The following is a 26890-nucleotide window of genomic DNA, read 5'->3' on the forward strand; positions in this document are numbered from 1 at the left end:
TGATCGGCACACTTTTCATTCCTCGCCAACTTGTTGCTACTGTGATCACGGATGCCTCCCAGATTGGGGGGGGGGGGGCATTATCTAGGCAGGAATGTCCAAGGCACATGGCAAGATCACGAGGCTCACTTGCATATCAGTGTCCTAGAGATGAGAGCAGTGCTATTAGCATTGCAAGCACTTCACGGCGTTCTTCCTCTAGGAACGATAGCAATCCAATCAGACAATATGTCAGCAGTATGGTATATAAACAAACAAGGAGGAACCAGATCCTAATGCTTGTGTTGAGAGGCTCGTCGTGTTTGGCAGCGGGCGATTTCTTCCCAACACTTTCTAGTTGCAACTCGTATCCTGGGAACAACCAGTGTTTTAGCCGACAAGCTCAGCAGGGCAATCTTGATGCATCACGAGTGGTCTCTGAATCAGAAAGTCGCGGAACAGATTTTTCGCAAATGGGGACAGCCTTGCTGCGATCTATTTGCCAATCCAGTCAACGCCAAATGCAGCAGCTACTTCTTCCTCACCCCCCCCCCCGGGGGGGGAGACGCTGAGAGACGCACTTGTTCACAATTGGCCCGGAGACTTCTTTATGCATTCCCTCCCTTTCCGCTTATATCGAAAGTGATCCAGAAAGCAAAGACCTTGGGAAGCAGAATGATTCTTATCTCTCCTTACTGGCCTCATCAGATTTGGTTCCCCTTTCAAGGGCCTCACCTTCTGGACGATCCATGGAATCTGGACCCAGTACCAGACCTTCTGACAAATGTCAGGCACCTTCCACCCCTGCCTCCACACCCTCAACTTGACAACGTGGCTGCTCCACTTCCATCCCTAGTCAGGCTTCATGATTTGTCACCTGCAGTTACTCATATCCCCACGTCTTCCCACAAGCCTTCTACAAGAAAATTATACGCTAGCAAATGGAAAAGATTTTCTATCTGGGCAAAAGATAGAAACATAGATCCTTACACAGCCTCCAATCCTTTGGTGTTAGAATTCCTAACTGAACTTTTTCATCAAGGATCAGCAGCTGCCACAATCTCAGTTCAATTGGCAGCGATCTCCAATTTTCATTTGGGACAACATGAAACTAATTTTATGGCTCACAGATTATGTACATCTTTCCTAAAAGGCACTACTTTGCTGAGACCTCCCTTTCAGAAACCTATTATTTCCTTGGGATCTAAATTTCGTTCTGTCCAGACTTACTTTCCCCGCCTTTTGAACCCACACATACTTGTGAATTGAAATTCCTTTCGTGGAAGACCGTTTTTCTACTACCTGTTACATCCACCAGAAGAGTGTCAGAGTTACAAGCACTCCTTACTTGATCTTTCATAGAGACAAGAGTTTCCCTTCGTACAAGTCCGTCCTTCATCCCCAAGATTTGCTCTCAATCTAATTTGACTCAAACTATGGAACTGCCAGTCTTTTTTCCTAATCATTCAAACAGTGCAGAATATAAGTTTCATCATCTTGATGTCCACAGACAGTTAAGGTTCTATCTACATAGCACCAAGGAGCTTAGAAGATCAGACCAATTATTCATATCTTTTTCTGAGACAAGAAAAGGTATGCCAGTGTCTAAGATTACATTATCAAATTGGATTTCCTTTATTTATTCTTCCAATGGCAAGGAATTCCCATTTAAAATTAAAGCTCATTCTACCAGATCTGTATCCACATCTGCTGCTTTTCAGGCCAGAGTCCCAATTGACAGTATATGTGCAGCAGCAACTTGGGCTACCCCTCATATTTTTATTACTCATTACAAATTGGATTTGGCCTGTAGAGGTAGAGCCTGCTTTGGTTCCACGGTTCTTAGGAGTATATTCCCATGATCCACCCGAGAAAAAGTTGCTAGGGACACTGTCCCATATGTAAGAATGAAGGCGAGATAGGACTACAGAACATAAAGAAGTTCTGTACTCACCATAACGTTCCATGTTTGTAGTCCATCTCTCCCTTCATTCTTACGAACCCACCCTCCTACCCCCGTCCATGTATCCTTTGAGGATCTAGAGACAAGATAGTATTTATCTTCTGTAGGGTGGAGAGCTGTCATGTTTGTTATTCCTTGTGGAAATGCTCTCTATCACTTTTTTAGACAGCAGCAAACAATATCTGGGGATTCTTACTAGTGCTCTATGGGATACCTACCTTGCCACGAGCTAACTGAGAGACTTCGAGCTTTGTAATTGGCCGAGTCAGAGCCGAGGATCGGCTCCGAACCCATATGTAAGAATGAAGGGCGAGATGGGCTACAAACATTGAATGTTATGATGCATACAAAAACTTTTTTTTTCAAGTTGGGTGTTTTTGTTTGACTTATTCATACTCAGTTGTTTCAGTAAGGGATAAACTGTGCAAAAATTTGTGAAGGGAAAAATTTGTCAAACTAATGCAAAAAAAAAAAAAAAAAAATTTAGTACGTCTCAGTTTGCGAAACATTTTCTTCATCCCATCACATAGATTACACACCCTATCCAAAACGACACTGTCATCACATATCTAGGTGGAGCGGCACAGTGGGGCAGTGGATAGCATTGTCTCACAGCAAGAGGCTGTCTGCTTAAATTCTCATATGGGATGCCTTCTGTGCCGAGTCTGCACTTCCTCCCTGTATTCGCATGGGTGTCCTCTGGGTGCTATGGTTTCCTCTCATTCAAAAAGCATGCAGTAGGTGGATTGGACACACTAAACTGGGCCGTAGGTGTGTGTGTTTGTGGTATGGAAGAAGAACAACAACAGGGCTTGCCACCCGGCATAATTGCCACTGTTGAAGTGACACCTCAACCCCATGTGCAAAAATAGGAATAGAGATTGAATGGATGGATCACATATCTAGGCACCTTTGTTGAAAAATGCTTATTGTTTAACCATCTTGTCTCTACTGTAGCTAGGAAAACCTTTTATCTAGCCCAGTTAATATCCAAGGGTGTTGAAGTCTTACTTCGTCTTTGTTTACAGAGAATGTAAAAACTGTTATTGAATAGAATGCTCCCTTTGCAGTGTACTAGTTGAAATCTATCACTCAACTTGAGACACCTCAAATATGCTTAACTAAACTGATCACTGACCTCAAGACTTGTAGTTTTCTTGACAGCCCTCTCCCTGTAGACGGCATCTTTCAGACTCTTCTGTGGCAAGTCATATCTAGCCTTTCATGCCATGAAAGATTCTACCCTCTCTGACTTCTTGTACACTTGCACTAAAACTAGTCCCTCAAATATCTTCATAAAGGACTTGAATCTTCATCAACAAATTAATAGTACATAACTGATCCTGTGGCATTGAGGGATAAAGACCTAATTTTGGCCCGGTCAACCTGGGATCGATTAGTGGCTTGGGTGACTGACAGAACATCAGAGAAGGATGGGTGTGCTCATCCCAGGTGAGAAGGTGTTTGTCAGTAATGCTTCCTTTGGGGAGATGTGGTCCAAAGAGTGGAGTTCCCTTGGACATAATCAACAAGCCCAGGATGTGGGGAAAGGTCATGTGTAGAGCATATAAATAACTCCCCAGGATATATGCAAAAAGATAGTCAAGCCCTGTAGCATGCCCTTAAGCTCCAGCATTACTGAATCTATAAGTCCAGGGGGGTGGTAGAAGGTTAAGCTGGTAGACCCAGCATGGATGTGGGGCACTAGGGAAGTTGGGACAGTTAAATGATTTCTCAAGAGGGACCAACAAATATTTAAAAAAACAAATTAATAGCACATGGTGACATGGTAGATTCATATCCCAATGCATTCCCTGCCTCTGGAAGTAACTTCTACTACAGGTCAAATGAGTAGCACTCCTGCCACTTTCAGGGCAAATCTCAACAGTTGGAGGAGTAGATGCAAATTGTCCATGCGGGTATGTTGTGTTGCCTTTCGTGAAGAAAGAAAAAAATTTAAATATGGTTTATTTGCTCATAATGGTCAGAAGACTGATTGCCTAGTATTTACGTATGAATCTATGTTAGTTCCAAAGCATAGCATGGTATAAACGTTACTATAACCCAGACAACCAAGATTCGTTGTCCCATTCGAGTCCCCACCACTAGAGGAGTTGACCAGAGTGAGGAAGAGTGCAGGGTGTTTGTCCACTCGCATCTCCTAGTCAGCAGGACTGGGGAAAATGTTGGGGAGGTGTGAAGCAGCTGTTGCTAGTGGTAAGATGAGAGATCAGAGTTCATCTTATCCTAGACAGGTGTGTGAGTGATAACACAGATTAGTGGCTGTGTCACAGTAGAAGTAAGGTAGTACCTTCAAAGTATCCCATTGCACTCCCACATGAAGTGTGTCAAAAGAGTACATCCCTGGGTTAGGGCTGATAAGAAAAATCCAACCAACCCCAGAGTAGGATGGCTTTGCCACTTTCAGCCCCATTCCTGATCACAGGGGCATTTTTAGACTAATGACCAAAAGTTCTTCTGTCAGAGGGACAAAACTTACCCACTGAAGGGAGCAGGTCTAGAATTCTCCCAAAGTGTAGTGGTCTTGAAGAGAGAGAGAGCTACAAGAGATGCCATGGGTCTGAAGTATGCAGTAGCTGTCAAAAAATAAGAGTCTTCAATAAGACACGGGATGTGAACTCCAGGTTTCAGTCTTTCTTTGGAGCTGCAGTGGTTGCAATTACATCCTTAGATAATGCATGAAAATGGCAAATGTCCTGAGATTTTAGGCCAAAAAAAAAATTTCCTGACTTTCCTCGAATAGTTGCATAAAACAGTTATTTTGTATCTTAAATGCATTGATATTGTATGAAACAGAAATCTAGAATTCAAGAGTGTTTTTTTTTTTTTTTTTATGTTGGCACACAAGAAGGTTCAGTCTTTCGCATTGATTGTCAGTATTGTGTGTTCTGCAAAATCTCATTTCTTAATGTCACACTTCAGGTATATGTAAAATTGGCTACCCTAGCTGTGCCCTGTTAGTTAATTTGGATAGACCTCCTCATACCATATAGGAAAGTTAATTACTTAGATTAACTATAGACATAGATGAGCTGATCCATACTTATCAGTACACTAACCTTCGTACCCTTGCCTCATGGCAGACTCTGTTTACAATGTCTTTGATAATATTGTTTGTGCATCTTTGATATTTGGAGAGCTAGTTAACAAAGCAGTGTTGGTAATGGGGGTAGCTAGGAGACTAGGGAAGCTTTAGATGTTGGGATTACTGAAAGCTTGCAGTTCTATTACTGTTTGCTGCAACTTGTGGTCATGATTACATGGAGAAAATCCGCTTGTGCAGATCTCGTTTAAGTGAATATGTAGTTTTTATTTTCCTGTGAAGGTGGTCTATTTATTTCCATGTTTCTTTTCATAGGAGTAGACCCAAGAGATAATGAACCTTTAATACCCAGGACATGCTTCGCCAAACTTGGTTCTTCCTGAGAAAGTGCACAAGTTTAGGAAGACAGAACAGCTGTTTGTCCAATTCTCTTTAGATAGGGAAGGAATGGAATTTGCTAATTAAACACTTTTAGTGGATTGCTAACTGCATTATCTTTTGCTGTTCAATGACAAATAGCTTACGGGAAAATAATGTCAGAATCCACTCCACTAGGAGGATAGCTGCTTTTAAGTACTTGGTTTTGAAGATGTATTTGTTGCAGGCATCTTTGCTGTGCCCAATTAGTTAACATTGTTGGTTGGACTGTGACTTTAGGAGTCGAACTTACATTGGTTCTTCAGACTTGCATTTTGAGCTTTTCTTCTCGGTTGTTCTCTGGCTCTTGCCTTCATTAGGCTTGGTTACTGCTTAGAATTTAATCCAGTTGTAAACTCTTGAGTAGTGTCTTTAGTGCTAGCTAAAACAGATATATTCATGCCATTCCAATTAATCTTCTAGTGGGTACTCTTTGGTGAGTAACAAATACCCGTGCTTGGAGAGTCCTCCCATGAACTGGTTGCTTTTGGAGTTGATTTTAATTCTGGCAATTATGTTTTTATTATGTTTGTAGATTGTATAGATGCCAAACTTTTTGAGTTACAGGAAGTGTGCTTTCTGTGTCTTTGAGCAGGCTCATGGGTTAGGCACTTTGTGATACTTTATAGTGCAGATCACGTTGTGGACTTGCGTAAGACACGTGCAGCCCTGAGTTCAGGACTTTCAAGACAAACATCATATTGGAGAGTGAATACAGTTAGAGCCACTTTTAGACCCATTGAGGAGGAATTGCCTAAAGATCAACTAGTATATGAATGTATAGTTACTTTCAGCAGAATGTCTGTGTTAGCCTGAGTTGCTTTATTTACTTTCCCATACTTAGTCTCTTCAGGTTGAAAAACTAGGCAAGTATCGAGTCCTGTGAAGTTGTTTAAGTACATTTGCACTTTGACATCTGGTTAAGTGTGCTAAAATGCACTAGAAGTAGGCTACAGGTAAGAATTTGTTCTGCAGGCATCACAATTCAAATTCTGCTTCCAGAGCAAAAACCTTTTTATTCTGGTACAAATCTCTCTGTCTTTTTTTTGGCTAAACTTTTAACATTACAGAACCTGCAGGAATGGGAATGTTAGTAGAGCAGGGAAGCTTAATGGTTGTCTTAGTTCAGCCTTTGTTGCACATTTCTTGCTTCTTGGATTTCTTTTCTGTAAAGTTTATGGAAGTGTTTAAAGTTAAATTATCAGCACACAATTTTAAAGATTAAAATGGAAAGAATGAGCATCCTCGGATTCATTCAGAATATTTTGACTATTTTAAATTCCTGTTCAAGTCATTTTGCTGGTTTTCATTTCAGGTAATGCCTCACAGGGAACTGCTGACATGCAGGTGGAGACCAGAGCCATTGTGGAGAAGCTGATCGTAAATCAGGGCTTTACTCTTGCAGTTGCTTTAGATGGTGGCTCTGTCCATGTGACATACCCGTATGACAAACCAGTGCAGACAGGTATAGTAATTGAATGAAAAAGCAAAACTGAGTAACTCCAGATGGCCACCTCAGCTGTACGCATCTGGTTTTATACACTTTTCACATTTTTAATAACATTCAATGTGTCTACTGTTAAGTTTGTTCAGAAATGGGGATATTGTGTTACCAGTTTTGTAACAAGAAGCTTGTATTTTCCCCTAGACTATTTTCCCAGCAGCTATCCTAATGGAATATTTTAAGCTTAACAATAGCAGAAAAATTAACATGCGTTTATATAATGGAGGACTGTTGATTGCCTGTATATTCACTTTTGTGGCCTGTTCATTTTCTAACTGAGGGTTGACAGCTCATTTGTTTGTGGAGATGTTTTGCAGCTGGTGAAAACAGTTGAGAAATAGATCATAAAAACCATTGCAAATGATTGAAATGCATTTATGCAAAGACATTTTTAAACATGCAGTAATATGGTGATGACTTATGTTAGGTCCGAGTTCCATGAAGGCATTTTGTTTCAAGGGTTTTAAAAGCAAGCACTTCCTAAGACTTTGTGGAGTTCATCTGTGTTGCAGTAGTTATGGCCAGCCGAGAATCCTTTTCTCCATATTTTACTATGTTTGTCATGCATTTATTATGAAATAGTGAGCCACTAACTTTTTGAGTAAATGGTTGCTTCTTTCCTTACTAGTTGCAGTTAGGTGTACCAGGAATAATTCAAATCACCTATATGAACAGGGTAGAACACTGTTTGTCCTGAATAGTTAGCACAGGTTCAGTTGTTTTGTTGTGCTCTAAATGTAATTAGGGTAGTGATACAAATTAAGACTTGAACTTGCGTAAGTAAACATTTAATGAGGTAAGCATATGCTAAAATGCATGATCAAACAGGTGGGTCTTGAGAGATCTGTTAAATCTGCTAAGTATAAGGGCCTCTGATGACCACTTGGGTAGTAAATTCTAAAGGTACAGAGACTGATAAACAAAAGAGCAAGTCCAAGAGGTCTCACACCGTACCATCCTAGCAACCAACAGCCCTAAGGTGGCAGAGGGGAGGAAACATGCAGAACAGTATGGCACCAGCATCTGTGTCAAATGGGGGACCCATATCGTGTAGGGCTTAAGTCATTACCAGAACATTGTAGATTATGCATAATAGGTAGCCATTTTAAGTTCCAGGTAACAGGTGCAGTATGTTGATGTCATGATGTACCTGTTAGTAACAGGGCAGCAGAGTTTTCCTTGAGCTGTAGATTCATAGTCTGAGCCCTAAATATGTAGGGAAGTTTAAGCATGATGAAACCATGGAACGGACAGCCACAGCCAGGCCATCAGATGGAATTAAATGTTGATTGTGGAAAGATATTCATAAGATGAAAGCCTGCAAGCTTTATGGCATCAGGCAGTTGCTAGATAAGTATCAGTTTCTCATCAATATGCACATAGGATGCAGATTTGAGCCTGTTGCCCTATAAGCAACATAGGGTTTAGAGGTTGAATGTTTGAGTCTCTCTGAGTAGCATGGATGGCTGCAGCAACCATCTTATTCTGAGCTCAAGACAGTTACAAAGCATCTAGTGATGAATGAAATATGTTTTCTGCTTTACAGTCTAGGACCAATGCAGACTTTTGAGGAAGGGATAGCAGATTAGAACAGGGCTCAAGGCAAAATCCTGTGGTACACTCCTTTTCTGAAGAAAGAACAAAGAGCAGTAAACATCTGAAAAAAAAATGTGAGCAGTTGGAGAGGTAGGAGGCAAATCACTTTAGAACAGTTTCTGTTTTGTCACAGAAAAGATGCCAGGTGCTAAAGAAGACCAGACAGTGTTATGCAGAGCAGGCCCATTATCTCTGGACAAGATAACATAAACTATAAAGTACAAGAATCAAGTGTGCCGGTTGTCTCTTGCATAGTAGAAACCAGAGTAGCAAATTCTCCTTTCAGACCCAAGAGATTGACACTAAATGCCTTGGCACTGCAGACTGGACCCAAAATTCTGTAGTGATTACCTTGGGCATAGCACCATACCTGATTCAGGCAAGCTTGTGGCAAAGAAAGTATGTTAAGTTCATGTTTGTCTTGGTGGAGGGGGGGGGGGGTGATCTACAAGTGAGGAGACAAAGCTGATCTACTTCCCAATAACCCTAGAGAGAGAGGCGTTAGTAAATTAGCCACAGCCAAGATCAACTTGGACAGGAATACTGCCTTTTTTACTGGGTGGTATAGAGCAGTGTTTGTCCATTCTAAACTTCTCCTCCAAGAAGCAGGAAGAGAACCAGTACCATGCTGCCAGTTCCTGGTACCATGAGGAGAACACAGCTCTTGATCTAGCCACACCTCACAAGCCACAAGATAGACTGGATGAACACAAGACAACAAGATTCAGAAAAGCAGCCAAAGCCATATTATTGGTAGAAAGTAATCCTTTTGGGACATTATCAGTGATCTGCATGAAGGACTGTAGTAAGGCAGGATGCAGTACCTCTGCGGTAGTAAGATTAAAATTCCTGGAGCTCACCAATTCATTGTCACGGCTGGCCACACAATAAATATGTATTAAAGTAGTAGTCAGATCAGGAGATTGTCTTAACCACCAGATCAGTGGTGAACACACCAAGCTGGAACACCAAGTCAGGGTTTTGTTTAGAGTTATGAGTAGCAGAGATGATGACCTTCTCTAACAAGGACTCCAGATTGTGTTTATTAAACCAAATGTTGAAATTGCCCATGACCAACCAGTTTGGTCAGACAGTAAGCAACGAAATCCATGAACTGTAGGGATATTGTTGTTCAACTCTGTGGACAATAAGTAAGGTTTCCACATCTTGCTTCTGCTGCTTCCATGACGTGCCCAAAACATTTGTAGCCTGGGATAGATGCAGAGAAGAGAAAAGAACTTAACTGCCCCTACTCCCTGATCCTAACTGAATGAGGGCAGTGAAAAACAGAGAGGCTGGGGAGCATGATTGCTACTAGCATTCACCTGAAGTTGACATCTCCCCAAATCGTAGTTAGGAATATCTGGTTGTAGTCCCAGGAGCAGGTTAGAGATAATAGCTGATTTATTGTGGACCAGACATAACAATACACGTCCAGGTCAAAGGAGAACAATGTGCCCTCTGTCCGTCCACAGATGATACTAGGATCAGGAGAAAATGCAACAGCTGAACGTTTTGCTCAAGGGTGGTGGTAACTGGCACAGCCACCCTACCCACCTTCCTAGAGGCATCACAGCCCAAGTGTAAATGGCAACCACTCATTGGCTTTTTGAGAATGCAGTTCCTCCAGCAGATTGTATAGGCTTGTCTTTGGAGATTCTACTGGCTAAAGAGGTGGAGAACCTAGAAGCCATCCCTGTAGTGAAACACAGTAAAAAGCTATTTTTTTTTGCTGCAGTTATGACCAATAAAAACAACAAACTCAGAGATATGAGTGGTGCATTTAAGGTCAGTGGAAGCAATAAAAATATCTGTTGGAGAAAAGTAAGCTTGGAAGTAGATCTGTGTAAAAGCAAGCAACGACAGTATTGCATATGAAAAGCCTAATCCTGGAGGAATTAAGAGCAAAAACAAGGAATCCTAAGAAGCAAGTGGAAAATCAAAACATGGTAATGTGTAAAAGAATTAAAATGTAGTTACATCACTGAGATAAAAACAAACACAATGATCACTTAGAAAATACTACAGTTGTCAGAGGTGCAAAACCGAACAAGTCCAGATGTGTTTCTAGTAAAAATAGTGATCAGTAAAACTCACTGATATTCTTTCTAGTCAGTATTTTTACAGTACTGATTGTTTGGTCTTTCTGCCATGCAGAAGACTGCGACCATCCCAGTCTGCAGAGTCTTTGCATCATCCATATCTGGCAGATGTTCAAAGACTGACATGTGGCCATCCGGGTGTAAGGAGAGTGTACATCAGTGCCATCTTCATTTCTTTGTTGCCATGCAGTCAGATGTGCTTCATGTGTTAAAAATGCTAACATACCATTGGTCAGTTCGTTTTTCTACTTGAGTAGCTGATTGGGGATTCCCCTTCTATTAATTTAATGTTTAATAAGGTCAACAATTGCTTAAAGTGTAGGAAGCAAATCCCACATAAATATTTTCATTCTATCTGTTCTACTTGGGGCCTCAGCATGAAGTCTCTAATTTCCCCAATTGTGCTAAATTCAATGCAAAAGCACTAAAACATAGGGCCAAGGTATTAGTCGCTGATAGGGAGTCCTCTTTTTTTCGCTTCCCCCAGTGGCCTTGCAACCTACAGCTACCGCTGGGTCTTTGCTGACTCCAGCTTCTGCTAGCATCATTCTGAAGAAATGGAAAGACAAAAAAATCAAGGACTCTGTTTCCAGTAAAGCTCCAGTTCAAGTCTCTTGAGTTGGATGGCGACCTCCGGTGACTCCTAGGCCCGAACCCTCTGACGGGCCCCTCAGGAGGCTGCCATGGTTTACAATCTACTTTCCACTGTTACCACAGCAAAAACATTTGTCAGATCTGAGGGTGATCAGCAGACCTCTGCTTTCTTAATTTCGGGTTTTGAGTCTCTAGGAAGACACCATGTCTGTCTTGGCTACCAAAACCTTAACTGAAGTCATGATTCGAAGACCATAATTGCAGGTTATCCCTTTTAAATGGACACCAAAACTGAAGTGAATTATTTCTTTATGTTCATCATGTTTCACTGTTGCAGTCATCACATTTGGGTTATCCCTGCCAGGGTAGCCCTCGGCCGGCCCAAATACCAGAAGCTTAGTATTTCTACATTGGTTGCTGTCGCTTCAGGACTGACATCAGGTTGTCAGTAGTATAAAGTAAGCTGCCGATGCCATTACATCAGTCTTTCTTGCCAAGGAGCCTGAAGCAGTAGTAGTTCGCACGAGTGCCAGTGGGCCGCTACCGGAGTTTTGTCTTCCGAATTGAAACTGAAGTCTTCTAAAGCTAAATACCCCGTTGGGGATCCTTTTTTCTTGCTCTAACCGATGTCAGAAAAAGTTAACAATTGTCTCGCCTGTGGAAAGCAAATACCACACCGAGACTTTCACTCTTACTGTGCCACTTGTTTAGGCCCAGACCACGACGTCCCCCGCTGTCGCTTTTGTGCTTTAAAGCCAGAACTATACGTCGTCGGACCCTTATTGTAGCTAGATATTTTCGCTTACAGTCCTCGAATTCCGATATGGCTTCGGTAAGCCATCCAACAGCAGATCTTCCGAAAAAATGTAAGGATAAAGACAGAGAGAAGACCGCACAGGTTCAAATCTACCGACGAAGCTTCCGTTAAGTTAGTCGTCAGTTCTCCAGTCCTCAGTGAGGTGCTTTCACAGCCCCTGATGCCCGCTTCTGTGGATTCTCAGGCTGCTACCAAGACCCTTTCAGAGTCCGGTATGCCGCAAAACTCTTCTTCGGCTAAGGATTCTGTGATTGTCTCTACCTTGGGTGGGTCCAGAGCTGCTGAGCAGGCACCAGCTTCCAAGGAAGTACTTTGCACTACCGATCGACACAAACCGACGACGTCTTTCGCGTCTACCATTCTTTCGAAAACTACCGAGTTTCTACAGCCCAGTGTATGAACCACACCCAAGAAACCGGCCACCCAATCTCAGGCACTTGTTTCCTTGCCTCAGTCTCAAATGCTTAAAATGGCAGAAGACCTTATCATGCTGATCAGGGGAAGCCAACCTACCCTTTCCAAAAGAAAAGATCTGTCTCCAGTAGTTTTGTCTGAACAAGACTCTGATGCATCTGAATATGAAGACATGCAACCCCTCTCTGCCTATGAGGATTCTGATGCAGAGGAATCCATTCATTCAGCCTCTGCACCCATGGATTTTTCCTTTGGGGAAACCCTTCATACCTTAAGGGAGCATTTCCAATGGGAATGTCAGGATTATCCTCGGTCTAAAAAGAGACTCAGAGAATTCTTAGATCTTCCACAGCACAGACCCCTGGCCATTCCCCCAGTCCTGGATGTTGTGGACGATGTTTTCCTGGAATCCAGTTGACTCCTGACACCCTCCCCTCTGCTCCCAGTAAACCTGATGGGTATTAGAGTCCCTGACTCGCACAAATTTCTTTTCAAAAATCCTCCTGCTGATCCTGAGGTAATTTCTAAAGGGCCTAAAGGAATTAAAGCAACCCCCGACAAGAATACCACTCCCTCAGATAGGGATTCCCGAGCACTAGACAGATGGGGTAAAAAAATATGCACCTCTGCTACTCTTGCTGTCAGAGCACTAAATTGTCAGTTCCATATGCTAAAATGTCACCAACATACCATGGAACTCCTCAAACAAAAAGTGTCTTCCTTTCCTGCTTGTGCAGAATCTAAAGAATTACAAGAGTTAATGCATTCTGCAAGTCAAGGAACTAAGCACACTTTACACAGTGGTTTTGACTCCCTAGAAGCTTATTGCAGGACAGCAGTTACCGTTATATCCTTAGAAGGCATGCTTTGCTTAAGGAACAGCCCTTACCAGACCATGTCAAATCTAAATTATTGGATGCACCCTTGCACAAAGACAACTTATTTGGCACCAAGGCAGAGGAGGTCTTAAAAAAAGATGGAAGAAAAAGCTAAATCTATGCTCCAAGCACTGGTCCTTTCCTGCCCCCACCAGGTCAGTTCAGCCCAGACCCCGGGGAAGCAGACCCTCCCCAGACAACAGCCGCACTCACAATGACTCTCCTCCCCCACTCCCTCCCTCTGCCCACCTGCACTTGCCCCTAGGAGGAAAACTCTCCTTTCACACAAGCACCTGCGCCACCATTACCAATGATTGCTGGGTCCTCAACATAGTGTCCTAGGGATACAAATTTTCTTTCCACACTCTTTCGACCCCAAAAGGGTTCCCAGATTTACCACCAAACCAGTGGGCAGAGGCAAAAAAGCAAGTCCTTTCCCTGCTCTCTGTGAGGGCAATAGAGCACGTTTCTGCAGAACAGATAGGCCAAGGTTTCTACTCCAGACTTTTCCTGGTACCCAGAAAAGAGGGCACCTGGCACCCCATCCTAGATCTACCCATTCTAAACACCTTCCTGGTGATCCCAAAATTCAAAATGCTCACCCTCCAGAAGCTGCTACCCATGCTCTCCAAGGATGCTTGGCTAGCCACCCTAGACCTAAAAGATGCCTACCCCCACATTCCTATCCTATTCCTAATCATGCAGGAAATGTCTACGTTTCTGGACAGGATCTCTGCACTTTCAGTTCTCTGCACTTCCCTTTAACTTACCTACTGCTCCCAGAGTTTACACAAAATGTCTGGCTCCCGCCATTGCCTTTTGCAGACAAAGGAATATCCAAATTTACCCATACTTAGACAACTGCCTAATTCAGGCAGACAGACAGGAAAAGCTGCTCAAGCACCTGGCCTTTGTAAAGTACCTACTGACCTCCCTGGGGTACACTATCAACGAAAAGAAATCCAAACTAGTACCCACCCAAAGGATTATATTCCTGGGAGCATGCCTGGGCACAGCATCCCAGTTGGCATTCCTTACACCAAAAAAAGCAAACTTTCCTGACAGCCAGCTTCTCTCAACTAGCCACTAGAACCCAGTTGTCTGCAAGGAAAATCCTGCAAGCTCTGGGGTTCATGGCATCTTGCATTCTACTCATTTCATATGCCAGACTGCATATGAGGAAACTTCAGTAGTACCTAAAAAGTCTTTGGTGTCAACACTCTCAAGACCTGGAAACTCTTATACCAATGATACCTTACCTAAGGAAAGATTTTCTTTGGTGGGCAGCAACATGCTCCCACAACAAGGGGCTATCTTTCTCTCCACCCCTCACCACAGATGCATCAGACTATGCCTGGGGTGCACACCTGGACGGCAGGTGCCTACAGGGCCAATGGAGCCCACAACAAATCCATCTGCACATCAGCCAAAAAGAGATGTAAGCTGTCTAGCACGCAATGACAGCTTTCAGGCCCCTTCTCTCCCCAAGTGCTCATCTGATCAAAACAGACAACACCACTGTGATGTGGTATATCAACAAGCAGGGAGGGACTCACTCTTACTCTCTGCAGGCAGGCCATGACCCTTTGGCACACAGCCTCTGTCATGCAACTCCACCTGTTAGCACAATTCCTGCCAGGCTTTCTAAACTCTCTGGCAGACCACTTAAGCAGACATCTTCTGGACCCACACGAATGGCAGCTAGACCAAAGAACCTTCACCCTAATAACTCAGAAATGAGGCTCCCCCGAAGGTCAACCTCTTTGCCTCCCACACCAACCATCAGCTCAGCAAGTTCTGCACCAGGGAGCATCACTGCATAGCTTGGAAAGTGGATGCCCTATCCTCTCCCTGGGTCAATCTCTCAGTCTATGCATTTCACCCACTACCTGTCATCACCAGAATACTGCTCAAAATAAGAGGGAAAAACAAGGACAGTTCTGATTGCTCCAGACTGGGCATGCCAGCAATGGTACCCACTGCTGCGCAGCATGTCCCCACTGCCACCATGTCATCTCCCTCGGACCCCAACCCTCCATACCCAGAGGGAAGGAGATTTCATGCATTCCCAATTGCAGACCCTCAGTTTGGCAGCCTGGCTTATTCTCTGACCACTGATCAATCTGACAACCTTAGTAAACAGGTTCTAGATGTTTTACGTGAGGCTAGACACCTTAGCACTAGAAAGTCTTATGCTGACAAATGGAAAAGGTTCTGCACCTGGATTCAGGCTAAGGGAGCCGATACAGTACAGCCCTCTCAACTCTCATCCTGGATTACCTAGCTGACCTGCTGCACAGTGGTCTCTCCTTTTCCTCTATTAAAATTCATGACTCTGCTACCTCTGCTCATTTCCACACTGAGCACCCCCTTTTCTCACACCGTCTGATCAAACAATTCCTAAGAGGGGCTGGCAACTTGAGGCCACCCAGAAGAGCACCTACTCCAGCATGGGACCTTAACTTTGTGTTGGAAAAGCTCACCCTATTCCCCTTTGAACCAGCATCTTCAGCAGAGTTAAAATTTCTCTCCTGGAAGGCAGTTTTTCTTCTGGCCATCACTTCAGCCAGAAGAGTCTCTGAGCTGCAAGCACTCATGGTTGTAGATCCCTTCATCGTCTTCCATACTGACAGGGTGTCCCACAGGACTAACCCATCCTTCATGCCCAACGTTGTGTCCACTGTGGCTCTCAACCAATCCATTCATTTGCCCACCTTTTTCCCTAACTCACAAAACAAGGGGAAAAGGATCCTGCACTCTCTAGTATATGCACAGACATCTCAGATTCTATCTAGACAGGACTAAAGCATTCAGAAAATCTGATCAATTACTGGTTAGCTTTGCTGCAGGGGCAGAGGGCAAAGCCATCTCCAAACAAACCATTTCCAAATGGTTAGCACACTGCATCCAGTTCTGTTACAAGCAACACGGAAAACTTCCCCCTAAGGGGGTCAGGACTCACTCTACCAGAGCAGCCTCCGCCTCTGCAGCTTTTCTCAGAGGAGTCCCCACCAGGGACATCCTGGAGGCTGCCACCTGGACATCTGTTCACACTTTCACCAAGCATTACCACCTGCCTATCTTTTCCCAAATCCAGGACAGGCTTTGCCACTGCAGTCTTGCAGGGCATCCTAGCCAGCCCCTAGTCTCCTTGATTGCCTCCACCCTTTTCCTCAGCTTTGGGAATCAACCCAAGTGTGACGACTGCAACAGTGAAACACGAAGAACATAGTACAGTTGTGTACACTTACCATAAATGTAGATGTTCAAGTGTATTCTTTGTTGCAGTCCTGGTTACCCTCCCTCCATCACCCTCTTCTTTCTCTCTCTCCCTTTACAAGGAACTTTTTGGTATTTATTTTCTAATGGTGGGGGTTCTTCCACCATATCCTTCCCACTTGGGGGTTCCTGACAGGGCAAAAAAAACAGATGTAATGGCGTCTGCTGTCTTACTTTATACTACTGACGACCTGACATCAGTCCTGAAGCAACAGCAACCGATGCAGAAATACTAAGCCTGTGGTATTCAGGCCGGCCGAGGGTTACCCTGGCAGGGAAAACCCAAATATGATGACTGCAACAGTGAATACACTCAAACATCTACATTTATGGTAAGTGTACACAACTGTACTTTCTTCGTCTCTGCCCTCAGCTGCTTCTACTCTGGCCAAAGCCCAGACATCCTAAAAACAGCACAGGAATTCATGGCCTTCATAAAATCCATGGAGCCCTCCTGTGCCTCTGATCTTGAAGCCGCCCCAGCTAAAAGAAGCAGGGGGTGGCCTTTCAAGAAGATGCAAATTCCTCAAGCTCTGTTGTGAATAGAACCTTATCAAATGAAATTGAAGAGACAGCAGGAGAGGCTTTACAAGTATCCACGCTCTTCCTAAAGTGAAGCTGTATCACCTTGGATGCATCACGCAGAGCAACTGCTACAGGTTCTGTCATCTGCAGACATGCATGGCTCAGGACCCAGACCCTGTCAGATCAGATCAGATCAAAGCTGATCAGATCAAAGCTGAACTACTGGATGCCCCATCAGACAAATAATTCCTTTATGGACCTCCAGGTGAACAGGTTTTCAAGAAGCTGGATAAGAAAGGAAAGCAAATATAAACTGTGAAGAAATTGTATCTGTCTCTGATACAAAGGTACAGTAGGATTTATCCCACAAAACCTTAGCCGTTTCACTCTAAAGGAGACAAGGGAGGTCTTCCCCCATGGCAAAAGACCCAGACAATCCAGGAGATGGCATACAGAACAATCTCACAGAGCAGGGAGCTCCAAAGAGCCCACTCAACACAGAGACAAACTGCGACTATTTTCATCTTCAGCCCCCGATAACCCCTACCCCACCCTGCCTTCCCTCCAGACCTCTGGTTGAAGACTCCTCCTTCCTAAATCGGTTGAAAACCATTACTAGGGACGAATGGGTCCAAAACATTATAGAAAGGATGTACTACATCCATTTCAGGGAAATCCCACCCTTTTTAGGCTTTTCAAAACCACCAAAAGAACAGGAGAGCCTCTTGACACCTATCTTCAAGGAACTTACCCCACCAGGGATATATTCAGCCTATTCCTGCAGGTCAAAAGCGAAAAGGCTTCTTAGTTCCCATGAACTTCCTCGATGCGTCTGTGGTCACCCTAGACTTAAAAGATGCTTACCTCCATGTTCTCCTATCAGAAAGGTACAGAAAATCCCTAAGATTTGTAGCAGCAGTCTCTTACTTGCACTGCTCTGAGTGTTTCACAAAATTCTTAGCTAGTCTGATAGCTCATTGCAGAACTCTGGGAGTTCATGTTTACCCCTACTTGGACAACTGTGTAATTTAGGGGAAAATTCAGAGAAGAGACCTTACATGTCTTGCAGATCACCGTAGACTATTTTCCGAAGATAGGTCTCACCTGAAATCTTCAGCAGTCACTAACTCTTCCTCAAACACGGATCCTTTTTCTGGCAGCACTCCTAGATTCCACTAGCTTTCCTTCCCCAGGACAAGATAAACTTCCTGACAAACTTGTTAGCAAAGCAACATATCAATGCAAGGAAATTTCTGAGGATTCTGAGTTTCTTGGTATCCTCCATTTTCATGATTACACTTGCAAAGCTACAACTTCAGTGGTTCCTAAAAAAAATGCTTGGGAACAGAATTCTCAACCCCCGGATACCCAGTTGCCTCTCCTTCCATGCCCGAAGAAGGAACTGCTATGGTGCATGAACACCATACTGCAGAACCCAGGGGCAAACTTGTCTTTACCAGAAGCATGATCAAAGACAGCATGTTGGGTCACATGTATTCTAGCAAAAGATACATCTAATATAATAAAAACACTTCCTAGCATGGAGCATCATGCGCACTGTTTGACTTTAAGAAGAGAGTGCATGGAGCAGGTGCTTTAAATTAGTGATTGAAGGTAATAGTATACAAGTGCAAGCACTATTTCAAATATGTATAAGTCTGAGGAAGCAGTGGGACACTGCAAAAGCGCTTACATTTTATTCCTGTTCTTTGTCAAGTAAAAAGTCTTTGTGGAAGCCATTGGTTGGACTTGCATTCCGCCTGTTTGTTTTTGATATATTCTATATCTTTTGGTCTGCAAGCCTTTATTCAGGTCTACAAGGAATTTGCTTTCTGGATTCTGATTTGTATGCCTATGCTTACATCTAGAAATGCTCCTTAAAGGTGCATATACATGCTATGTTCTACATGGGGTACCTGGATTCAGGATGCTCCATTTTTGAGAGCATTTGCTCTCGAGTTGTTGGTGAGCATATGACTAAGCTTGTTTTAAAAGTGCGTCTACTATCTAGCTCCTCCTCCTAGAGGAGCTTCTTTTCCAGCTGCAAGACTCCAAGCTTGCTTAAGGGGGGGGCAATAAGCAGTTGTCTTTGGCCTCCACCACTGGATACGCTCCCTTGGGTTTGCCTAATCTGAAGGTCCACTGACTTTGATTTCACGGTAATATATCTCAAAGCTGATTGCCTTCAGTGCCCAAACCAAGCAAGATAGCTTCTCCGGCTCTGAGGATTCCATGTCCCTTCCTCTTCAAAGGGGAAACTTCAGTTAGGCTGGCTTTTCCCTTTTCTTCTACCACTCCCGTCTTTGGTTGCCAAAGTTTTCCCCACCTCTGCATTGGTTCAGAGCCTCTCTTCTTGCTATCCGGCATGTGGGATCCTCTTCCCATAGATCTTCCAAGCCATCTTCGGTGGCTTGTTCTGTCTGGTCATCAAGGTCAGTGGGCAGCATCAAAATTACTGATCTGGAGCAGCTGATGAGGTCCTTTTTGCAGACCCAGATGCAATTCGGCCTTATCCCCTATGGTCCAGCACCAGGACTCTTGGCTCCATCCTTCTGAGATCCTTCCTGGGCCCTTTCAGATCCAAGGTCTTCGGGGCCATCTTTTTCCACCCTCCAGATCAAATCCAGTGGCTTGGCTGTCCTTGGTAGCCTCAACCCCAACTTGTTCAGAGTCTGTACTTCAAAGCTGTGGCATCAACTGGAGTTTCTGGGTTGGGGTCGACTGTCGCTGCTTTGGGATCATCGCTTCCTCTCGGGGCTTCACCTTTGGACAGCTGAGGTCCAATCTCATTGTTGGGTCTCGGTATGACTCCCACTGGTTCTGGGCTGTTTTTGGTACTCTCATGTTCCGGGACCCTCATATTAGAGGCTTGCCTCCACCTTGGCCTTTGACATTGTAGAGAGGATGTACTCTTTTAGAGAGAGGGGTTGGATTTCTCCAGGCAGCACCCCCCACAATTTTCATCTGCTGCTGTGGCCAGTCATCAGTCTGCTCAAGGACAGCCTATGTCAGCCATCCTCCAGTTTTACCCCCTTGTTGGGGCTTCCCGACTGTTCCCCCCTCCTCCCCAGCTTCATCAGATAGGAGGTTTCAGGGAAGAGAAAGTGCAAGAGGAAGCACTTGGATTGCCAGGAGGAGTCCCTCATCGAGGATACTGACCTTGAGGAAGAAAAAGTGGGTAACCCGAAGTCCCAGCACGATGACGCCTCTTTTGGCAATTTATTGGAGCTGCTTCACCAGGGCTTAGGCTGGAACACTGAAGCCCCCTCTTCTGAGCAGTCAGTATTTCTGGAGGCCTTTGGCATAGGCCCATCCACATCTTGGGTGGCTCCCCCCTCCAGATACCCTTAGACATGGTATCCCAGAGGGGCATTGAAGGAGCTCGACACAGTGGAAGCCATTCCTAGAAAGCCAGGTAAAGCCCCTTCCCCTGCCAAGAGAGGGCATCATTGGAGTAAGGGTCTGGCCATCAAGAAGGAGATTTCTAAGGAGAGCTTCTTGATTCTCTCACACACACACACACCGATCAGGGAGTCTTGGGCTCTGGATCGATTAGGAAAGCATTTCCATGCCTCATCCAACTTTATATTGAGAACACCTAACTATTTATCAGGTAACCTACAGCATCAGTGAAGAGAAAGGACATCCATTGTTATGGTAAGATTTTACACAACTATTCTTTCCTCCAGTTCCCTTGGTGGCCAGGGATTCCAAGCTTTCACAGGTGATTGTTCATATATTGTTTTCTTCTCAGAAGGAATCCACTAGGAAAGTGGAAAAGGTTTGGTCTGTGGGCCAAGGCTTGGGGACTCAACCCATTTTTTTGCCCCTTTGGAGTCCATCTTGGATTTCCTGACCGAGTTGTTTAGTTCTGGTTGTAGCCTTTCTACTGTCAAAGTACAGTTAACAGCCATTGCTAACATTCACATTGGTAGGAATAGTATGCCTTTGACTTCTCTCAAGATCGCAAGCATCCTCTTCAGCTGTTCCTGTGTCCAATAAGGGCATGGGAAAACTATATTTCTTTTTGGATTCGGGAGATTATAATCTGAGTAGCCGAGAGGAAGAAACTTCTTTCCTGAGATAGAGCCATCCCCCAGTCGGTCTTCTTCCAGCAGTACTTTACCTAGGAAAAAGAAACAAAAGGTTAGACATTGTTCAACTAAGGATACACTTGTGAAACAGAAGAAATTGACGATGGTCAGAAGAGTCTGATATTGATAGAGGCAGCATTCCATCTCCTATGAATTCCCAAGGCCAGGACTCTGATTCTTGGGAAAGCATATTTATCCTCTCTCCTTTTTCCTCTTTTTCTGAGTCCATTTCCAGGATGAATAATGTATTTGTGTGGAGATTCCCCCTGAAATGAGAAGATACTGTGAGTTATTACAGGCGTAGGTCCCACATGTTATTCCTATTCGTCCTATTTTGCCAGACTTGGAGAATGTCTTTGTTGCTGCCTTTCATAATCCCAGTTAAATAAGTCCCTAAAAAGGCAGATAGACTTTATAGAGTTTCCCAAGTTAACAAATTCTTTTTTCACCTTCGGTCTGATCCTGCAGCCATTTCTGCCACAGTGTCAACTGGCAGTAGGCTTTTGATCTAACCCCTTTCCAGGGGGTAAAGTAGGTAAGGTTTTGGGTAGATATGGGAAGAGAATTTTCAGTTACAAGGTCCATGTGTAAAACTTTGTTACATTGTGCTGAAACTTTAAATGAGTAGTTTACTGTTCTGTTTTCAGAGGCTAAATCCTTTTGAGTCACATTATTTCTGATATCAAGTCTCTAAACATGCCCTAAAGAGTGTGTGTGATTGTACAGATACTGTGACTGTAGCAAATGCTACTGTTTTAAGGTGTTATGCCTTTGTAAATAACCAAAGGTACACAGATGAAGTTAAATCAGAGATTCTGAACCCTGCTTTACAAACAGTTGTTTGGTCCTTTTGCTATTCAGGTACTCAAACAATATGATGAAAGAGGTAAATCACTTCAGGTAGTTAACAGACTTTATCTGGCCCCCATTATAAATCAAATTGTTTCTCTATTCCCTTCAGAAATCTAGTCCCCACGTGCTTCTGACAAACATGGCACAAAGAAGATATGGCTAAAGATGATCAATATTAACAAAATATAGGGATCTTTTCAGAAGGTGGGACAACCTACAGCTTTAGAAGTGCTATAACGGCATTATTCCTGCTTCCCCTGTTGCCACTCTCTCTCTGTGTCCCTGACGTAAGATCTCAATTTTTCCCTTTGCAATTGTATGTTAACCCTGTTAGGAATAGATCCAGTGCCTTTAGGAAACATGAGCAAAGCCATTTATTTCAGTTTGTTTCCGATTCCAAAGATGGAACGAACCTTCCTGGAGACAAGTTCTAGACCTTTTTTTGGCTCAGATTTGATGCGTGTGAGTCACATGATCAGTTCTCTGTATTACCTTTTTGGGTTATCCACAGCTCTAAGAATATTCACAAAGAGCCTAGCCCATGAAGTACCTCTTTTTGGATGTAGACAACATATCTTTGCCAAGTCTTTTCCTGGAGATCCGGTGTCCTTAATATGGATCGTCTCCTTCACCAGTCTGAATTCCATATATATATTCAGAACACTACTTGGACTTTGTCATACAGGATTGTGTTTTTAGGTTCATGAGGACCCAACATATTATCATCCTTTGGAATTTGAGATTCCAGTTTTGGGCTTTATCAAGAAGGGACTGCATGGGTGGAGCCTGCACATAATTCAGAATTCTGGTCTACCTTTTTTCCTCCTCATATCCCAGCACAATCTGTTCCAACATATTCTTCAGATTTTGCTTTGGAAGCAATTTCAGTGAGAGTAAGAATGTGCAGCCTATGGAACATGTCAGACAGGCCAAAGCACATCAGTGTCAAGATACTAGCTGGGATCCATGTTGTAATATCTGTTTTATATGGTTTGTCAAAGACCCTTGCACATGATTACAGACAACACTACAGTGATGGGGCACTTCAGCTACCAGAGGGACACCAGGACTTTTCCTCTGAGCTGGCTGGCTATGATAGCTTGGGAGATACCTCTTCGGCATTTTGTAATCCTTCAAGCATCGTGCATCCCATCAAAGCAGTATGTCATGACAGACAAGCGTAGCAGGACTATTCTAAACCCTCACTATTGGAAATTACATGAGAGGGTTTTCCTTTAATTGAGCCAGTTTTGGGGAGCACCTCAAGTAGATCTCTTCACCTCCTTTCAGAACAAGCACCTGACCAGATTACAAGTAGATTAAGGGAACAGATGCATTTCCACCCTTTCCAGTGAGATACAGGGTCATCAGAGATCTTTGTTGCAACTTCCCTCAGCTGTAGGCATCAATAATTCTCCCTTTTTATGCAGTGGGCCAGGAGCAGTTACTACAGTCTTACTGGCATAAGATCAGGGGTGTCTGATTCATCCCATATTCAAACTAATACAGCTGACAGAATGTTTCAATTATGTTACCTTTTAGGCACCTTGTTCTTGAGGACATGCAGGAAGTACTAAAGGAAGCAAGGACATCTGCTACTAGGAAATTGTATATCATCAACTGGAAAAGATTTTATAGTTGGTGGCTAATGAATAATCAGGACCCCAATAAGCATTATGGACCACTGGTTCTCAAGTATGTGTAAATTACTGTCCTCTGGCCTCTCTTATTCCTCTGTCAAGGTTCATTTTGTGGCTATTTCAGCATGTCTGCCCATGACTCTTCCCATGTCCTCTTTCTTTCCCATTTATCAATTTTTGAAAGGGATTTTACGCACAAGGCCACTTAAAAAGAAGGTGGCTCCTTCTTGAGATCTTAACTTTGTGATGGAAAAACTAAGTGTCTCCATTTGTACCCACTGATGTTGCGGATTTATGGGTCATTACTTGGGAAACTTATTTCTGTGACATCTGTGTTGCAAACTCTCATGATGGGTGAGCCCTATCTGGTATTCCATAAGGATAGGGTTACTTTAAGAACAAATACCTTATTTATACCCAAAGTCGTGTAAGAATTTACTTTGAATCAGGCCATCATTCTCCTGGTGTTTTATCCAGAACCTCAAAACCAGGGAGAGAAAAATTCTACATATACTAGGCCTACACAGACAGTTCAGGTACTGCCTTGACAGCAGTAATTCTTTTAGAAAAGCTGATTAGCTATTTCTTTGTTATGATGTGACTAAGACATTACAACCTACCTGTCGCGAAACATACTATTTCAAGCTCACTGTCCTCAGCTGTTGCAGTTGCAAGCAGTATCAAGGCGCATCCAACAAAAGCCTTATCCTCTATGATGGTATACCATTAAGGGATGGACTCTAGATGCACTCTCCAGTAATCTGCTTGGTATTCTGTACATACATTTGCAAAGTATTTTTCTACAAAAGACCATTTTCCAGGGGCTTAAGAGCCCTTATCCTTCCTTCTCCCAGGTTGGACAAGTTTTGGAAACAAACAAAAATAGCCAAGTGTTACTGTAACAATGGGAATGCTGAACATGTTACAGTTGTCTAAGAACTTGCCATAACATTAGACATTCAGATTCTACACTGCTGCAGTTGCCACACATTCCAGCCATCCCACTTTTCTTTCCTATACAAAACTTTTTTTTTTAAATTTTATTATTGTAAAAAATAAATTTGTGTTTATATCTGATTAGAAGGATGAGGTTGCCTCTATAGACAAGAAATTCCTGAAGTCACTTTGTTCTGACTGATGATCATTGGATTTGCACTGGCCAATCAGCAGCCGAAAGGGAAGGGGTGAGAGGGAGCCATAGCTTTTGAAGCAGGTTGGTTGTTGATTCCTAGGCAGGAATCGACCCAAGTAGCCAAATGCTACGGCAATAGTATGGAATTCAGACATATTTTAGACTTGCGGTTCTGAGATATTCAGTCTTTTTTGCAGTGTGGAATTTGAACATCCTTTGACAAAGGACAGTCATACAGGTTAGGGCTATGCAAGGGACCTTGCAACCCTGCCACCCTCACCCTGGCAGTCCCTTAATCCATCAAGAAAGTCTGAATATCCATTTCTGTCTCTCTCTTAGCAACATATTTTCAGACAAATTGGTTTTGAGACCGATTCAGCAGGGTTACAGATAGCAGTGGGAAGAAATAATTTCTCTCCAGGGAATTATTTCCAATCCACCAGATCAAACCCCTCAGTTCCTTCCTGCTTAACAGCACATCCTTTTTCAGGGGGTAATAGAAACCGTTATTTTTTCCCAGTTGGGAAGAAGTTTTTATTCAAGAATGTTTCTCGTGTCAAAGAATGAAAAAAAGATGCATGAAGACCAGTTGTGAACCTTTCTTTCCTAAACCAATATGTGATAATTCCCAACAAACAAAATGCTTTCACATCACAACCTGTTATCCCTTCTTCATTCGATTTTTTTTTCAGGTAACCTTGTATTTAAAAGATGTTTATTACGTTCCTATCCATCAAGACTTCAGAAGTTTTCTTAAGGTTATGTGTGTCTGTAAAACATTCTCTGTCCCCTGCCTTAATTTTTGGGCTATTCGATGCACAAAGAGCATTTACAAAAGTGTCTAGCTTTAGTTGTAGCTTATTGCAGGCTACAGGCTCTCCACATTTTTCCATATTTACACCACTTCCTTATCTTTGCGGAGTCCTTTTCAAAGTGTCAGGAATCTCTCACTTGGGTGAAGATCTCCACTGCAGGCTGGGATTCCAAGAGAACATTCTAAAGTCTTTTTGACTCCTTCACACAGGATTGTATTCCTGGGCTGTCTTGTAGATACCTCAGTACAAGAGCTTTTCTTCCAAAGGAAAAATAGATCTGTATTTAGATCTATTCCAAGGGTTTTCCACTCAGACTTCTGTCAGTGCGAGTGAATACTTCGGGATTCTCCGTGTCACGACCTCTGATTCTCATTATACTACTAACAAGACTCCACATGAGAAAGATACAACGGTATCTGAAGTCTCTTTGGTCCTACAACCATCACCCATTATCTTTTCATATTACAGTTACAGGATTAGTGAGAAGAGAAATCACTTGGTGTCTTCAGATATCCCCCAATCCAGGTCTCCCCTTCTCCTGTCTTGCTCTAGAGCAGTCAGTCACTACAGATGCTTCAGACTTTGCTTGGGAAACGGTTTCAAGGAGGATAAAAGTGCAAGGTGTCTGGGGCAACTAATACAGAGACACAAGCACATAAGTATAAAAAAAGATACTTTCCCTTATCAATACACTTAACTGTCTGAATCACCTTTGGTACCGCTGTCCACTTTAAGTTGTTATGGATAATACCCCTATACAGACTAGCCATGTTAGCTTGGGATATAGCTTTACAGTACAGTCTGTCTACAAGCTTCCTGCATTCCTTCAGAGCAAAATTGTATGGAAGACGAGCTGAGTATGACAAAGGCCAATTCTCACAAATGGAAATTAGATTGAGGAGGTCTTCCAAGATTTGATCCATTTGTGGGGAGTTCCTCCAGTGGAACTTTTTGCTTCCTGTCTGAACAATCATCCAGCAGAATTCTGCACCAGGACTCCATGCAAGAAGGCCAGGAGGACCGATGCCTTTCCCTTTCCTTAGACAGTAATGTTCATGTATATCTTTGCAGTGATATCAAGGGTACTTCTGAAGATTCAGAAAGAATCCCCTAAGATTATTGTTGTGAGTCTCTTCTGGCCCAGGCAACAGTGGTTCTCCCTTCTTTTGGAATTAACCACGGGCAGTTGCCACAAGCTTCCTCAAAGACTGGATCTACTCGCACA

The 26890-nt window shown here is 43.3% G+C and overlaps 1 protein-coding gene across 1 annotated transcript in view; it reads left to right on the top strand.

The window, feature by feature from the left end:
• Positions 1-26890, top strand: part of CPD (carboxypeptidase D) — a gene marked incomplete in the record, with an annotated part of 1229184 nt that overhangs the window by 1013897 nt on the left and 188397 nt on the right. Inside the window, 1 exon segment of the mRNA XM_044054477.1 lies at positions 6739-6888. Coding sequence (XP_043910412.1) covers positions 6739-6888 — 150 coding nt within the window.

This window comes from Protopterus annectens, chromosome 13.part0 (genome assembly GCF_019279795.1).
Source record: "Protopterus annectens isolate FY-2018-M chromosome 13.part0, PAN1.0, whole genome shotgun sequence".
Taxonomy (NCBI): Eukaryota; Metazoa; Chordata; order Ceratodontiformes; family Protopteridae; genus Protopterus; species Protopterus annectens.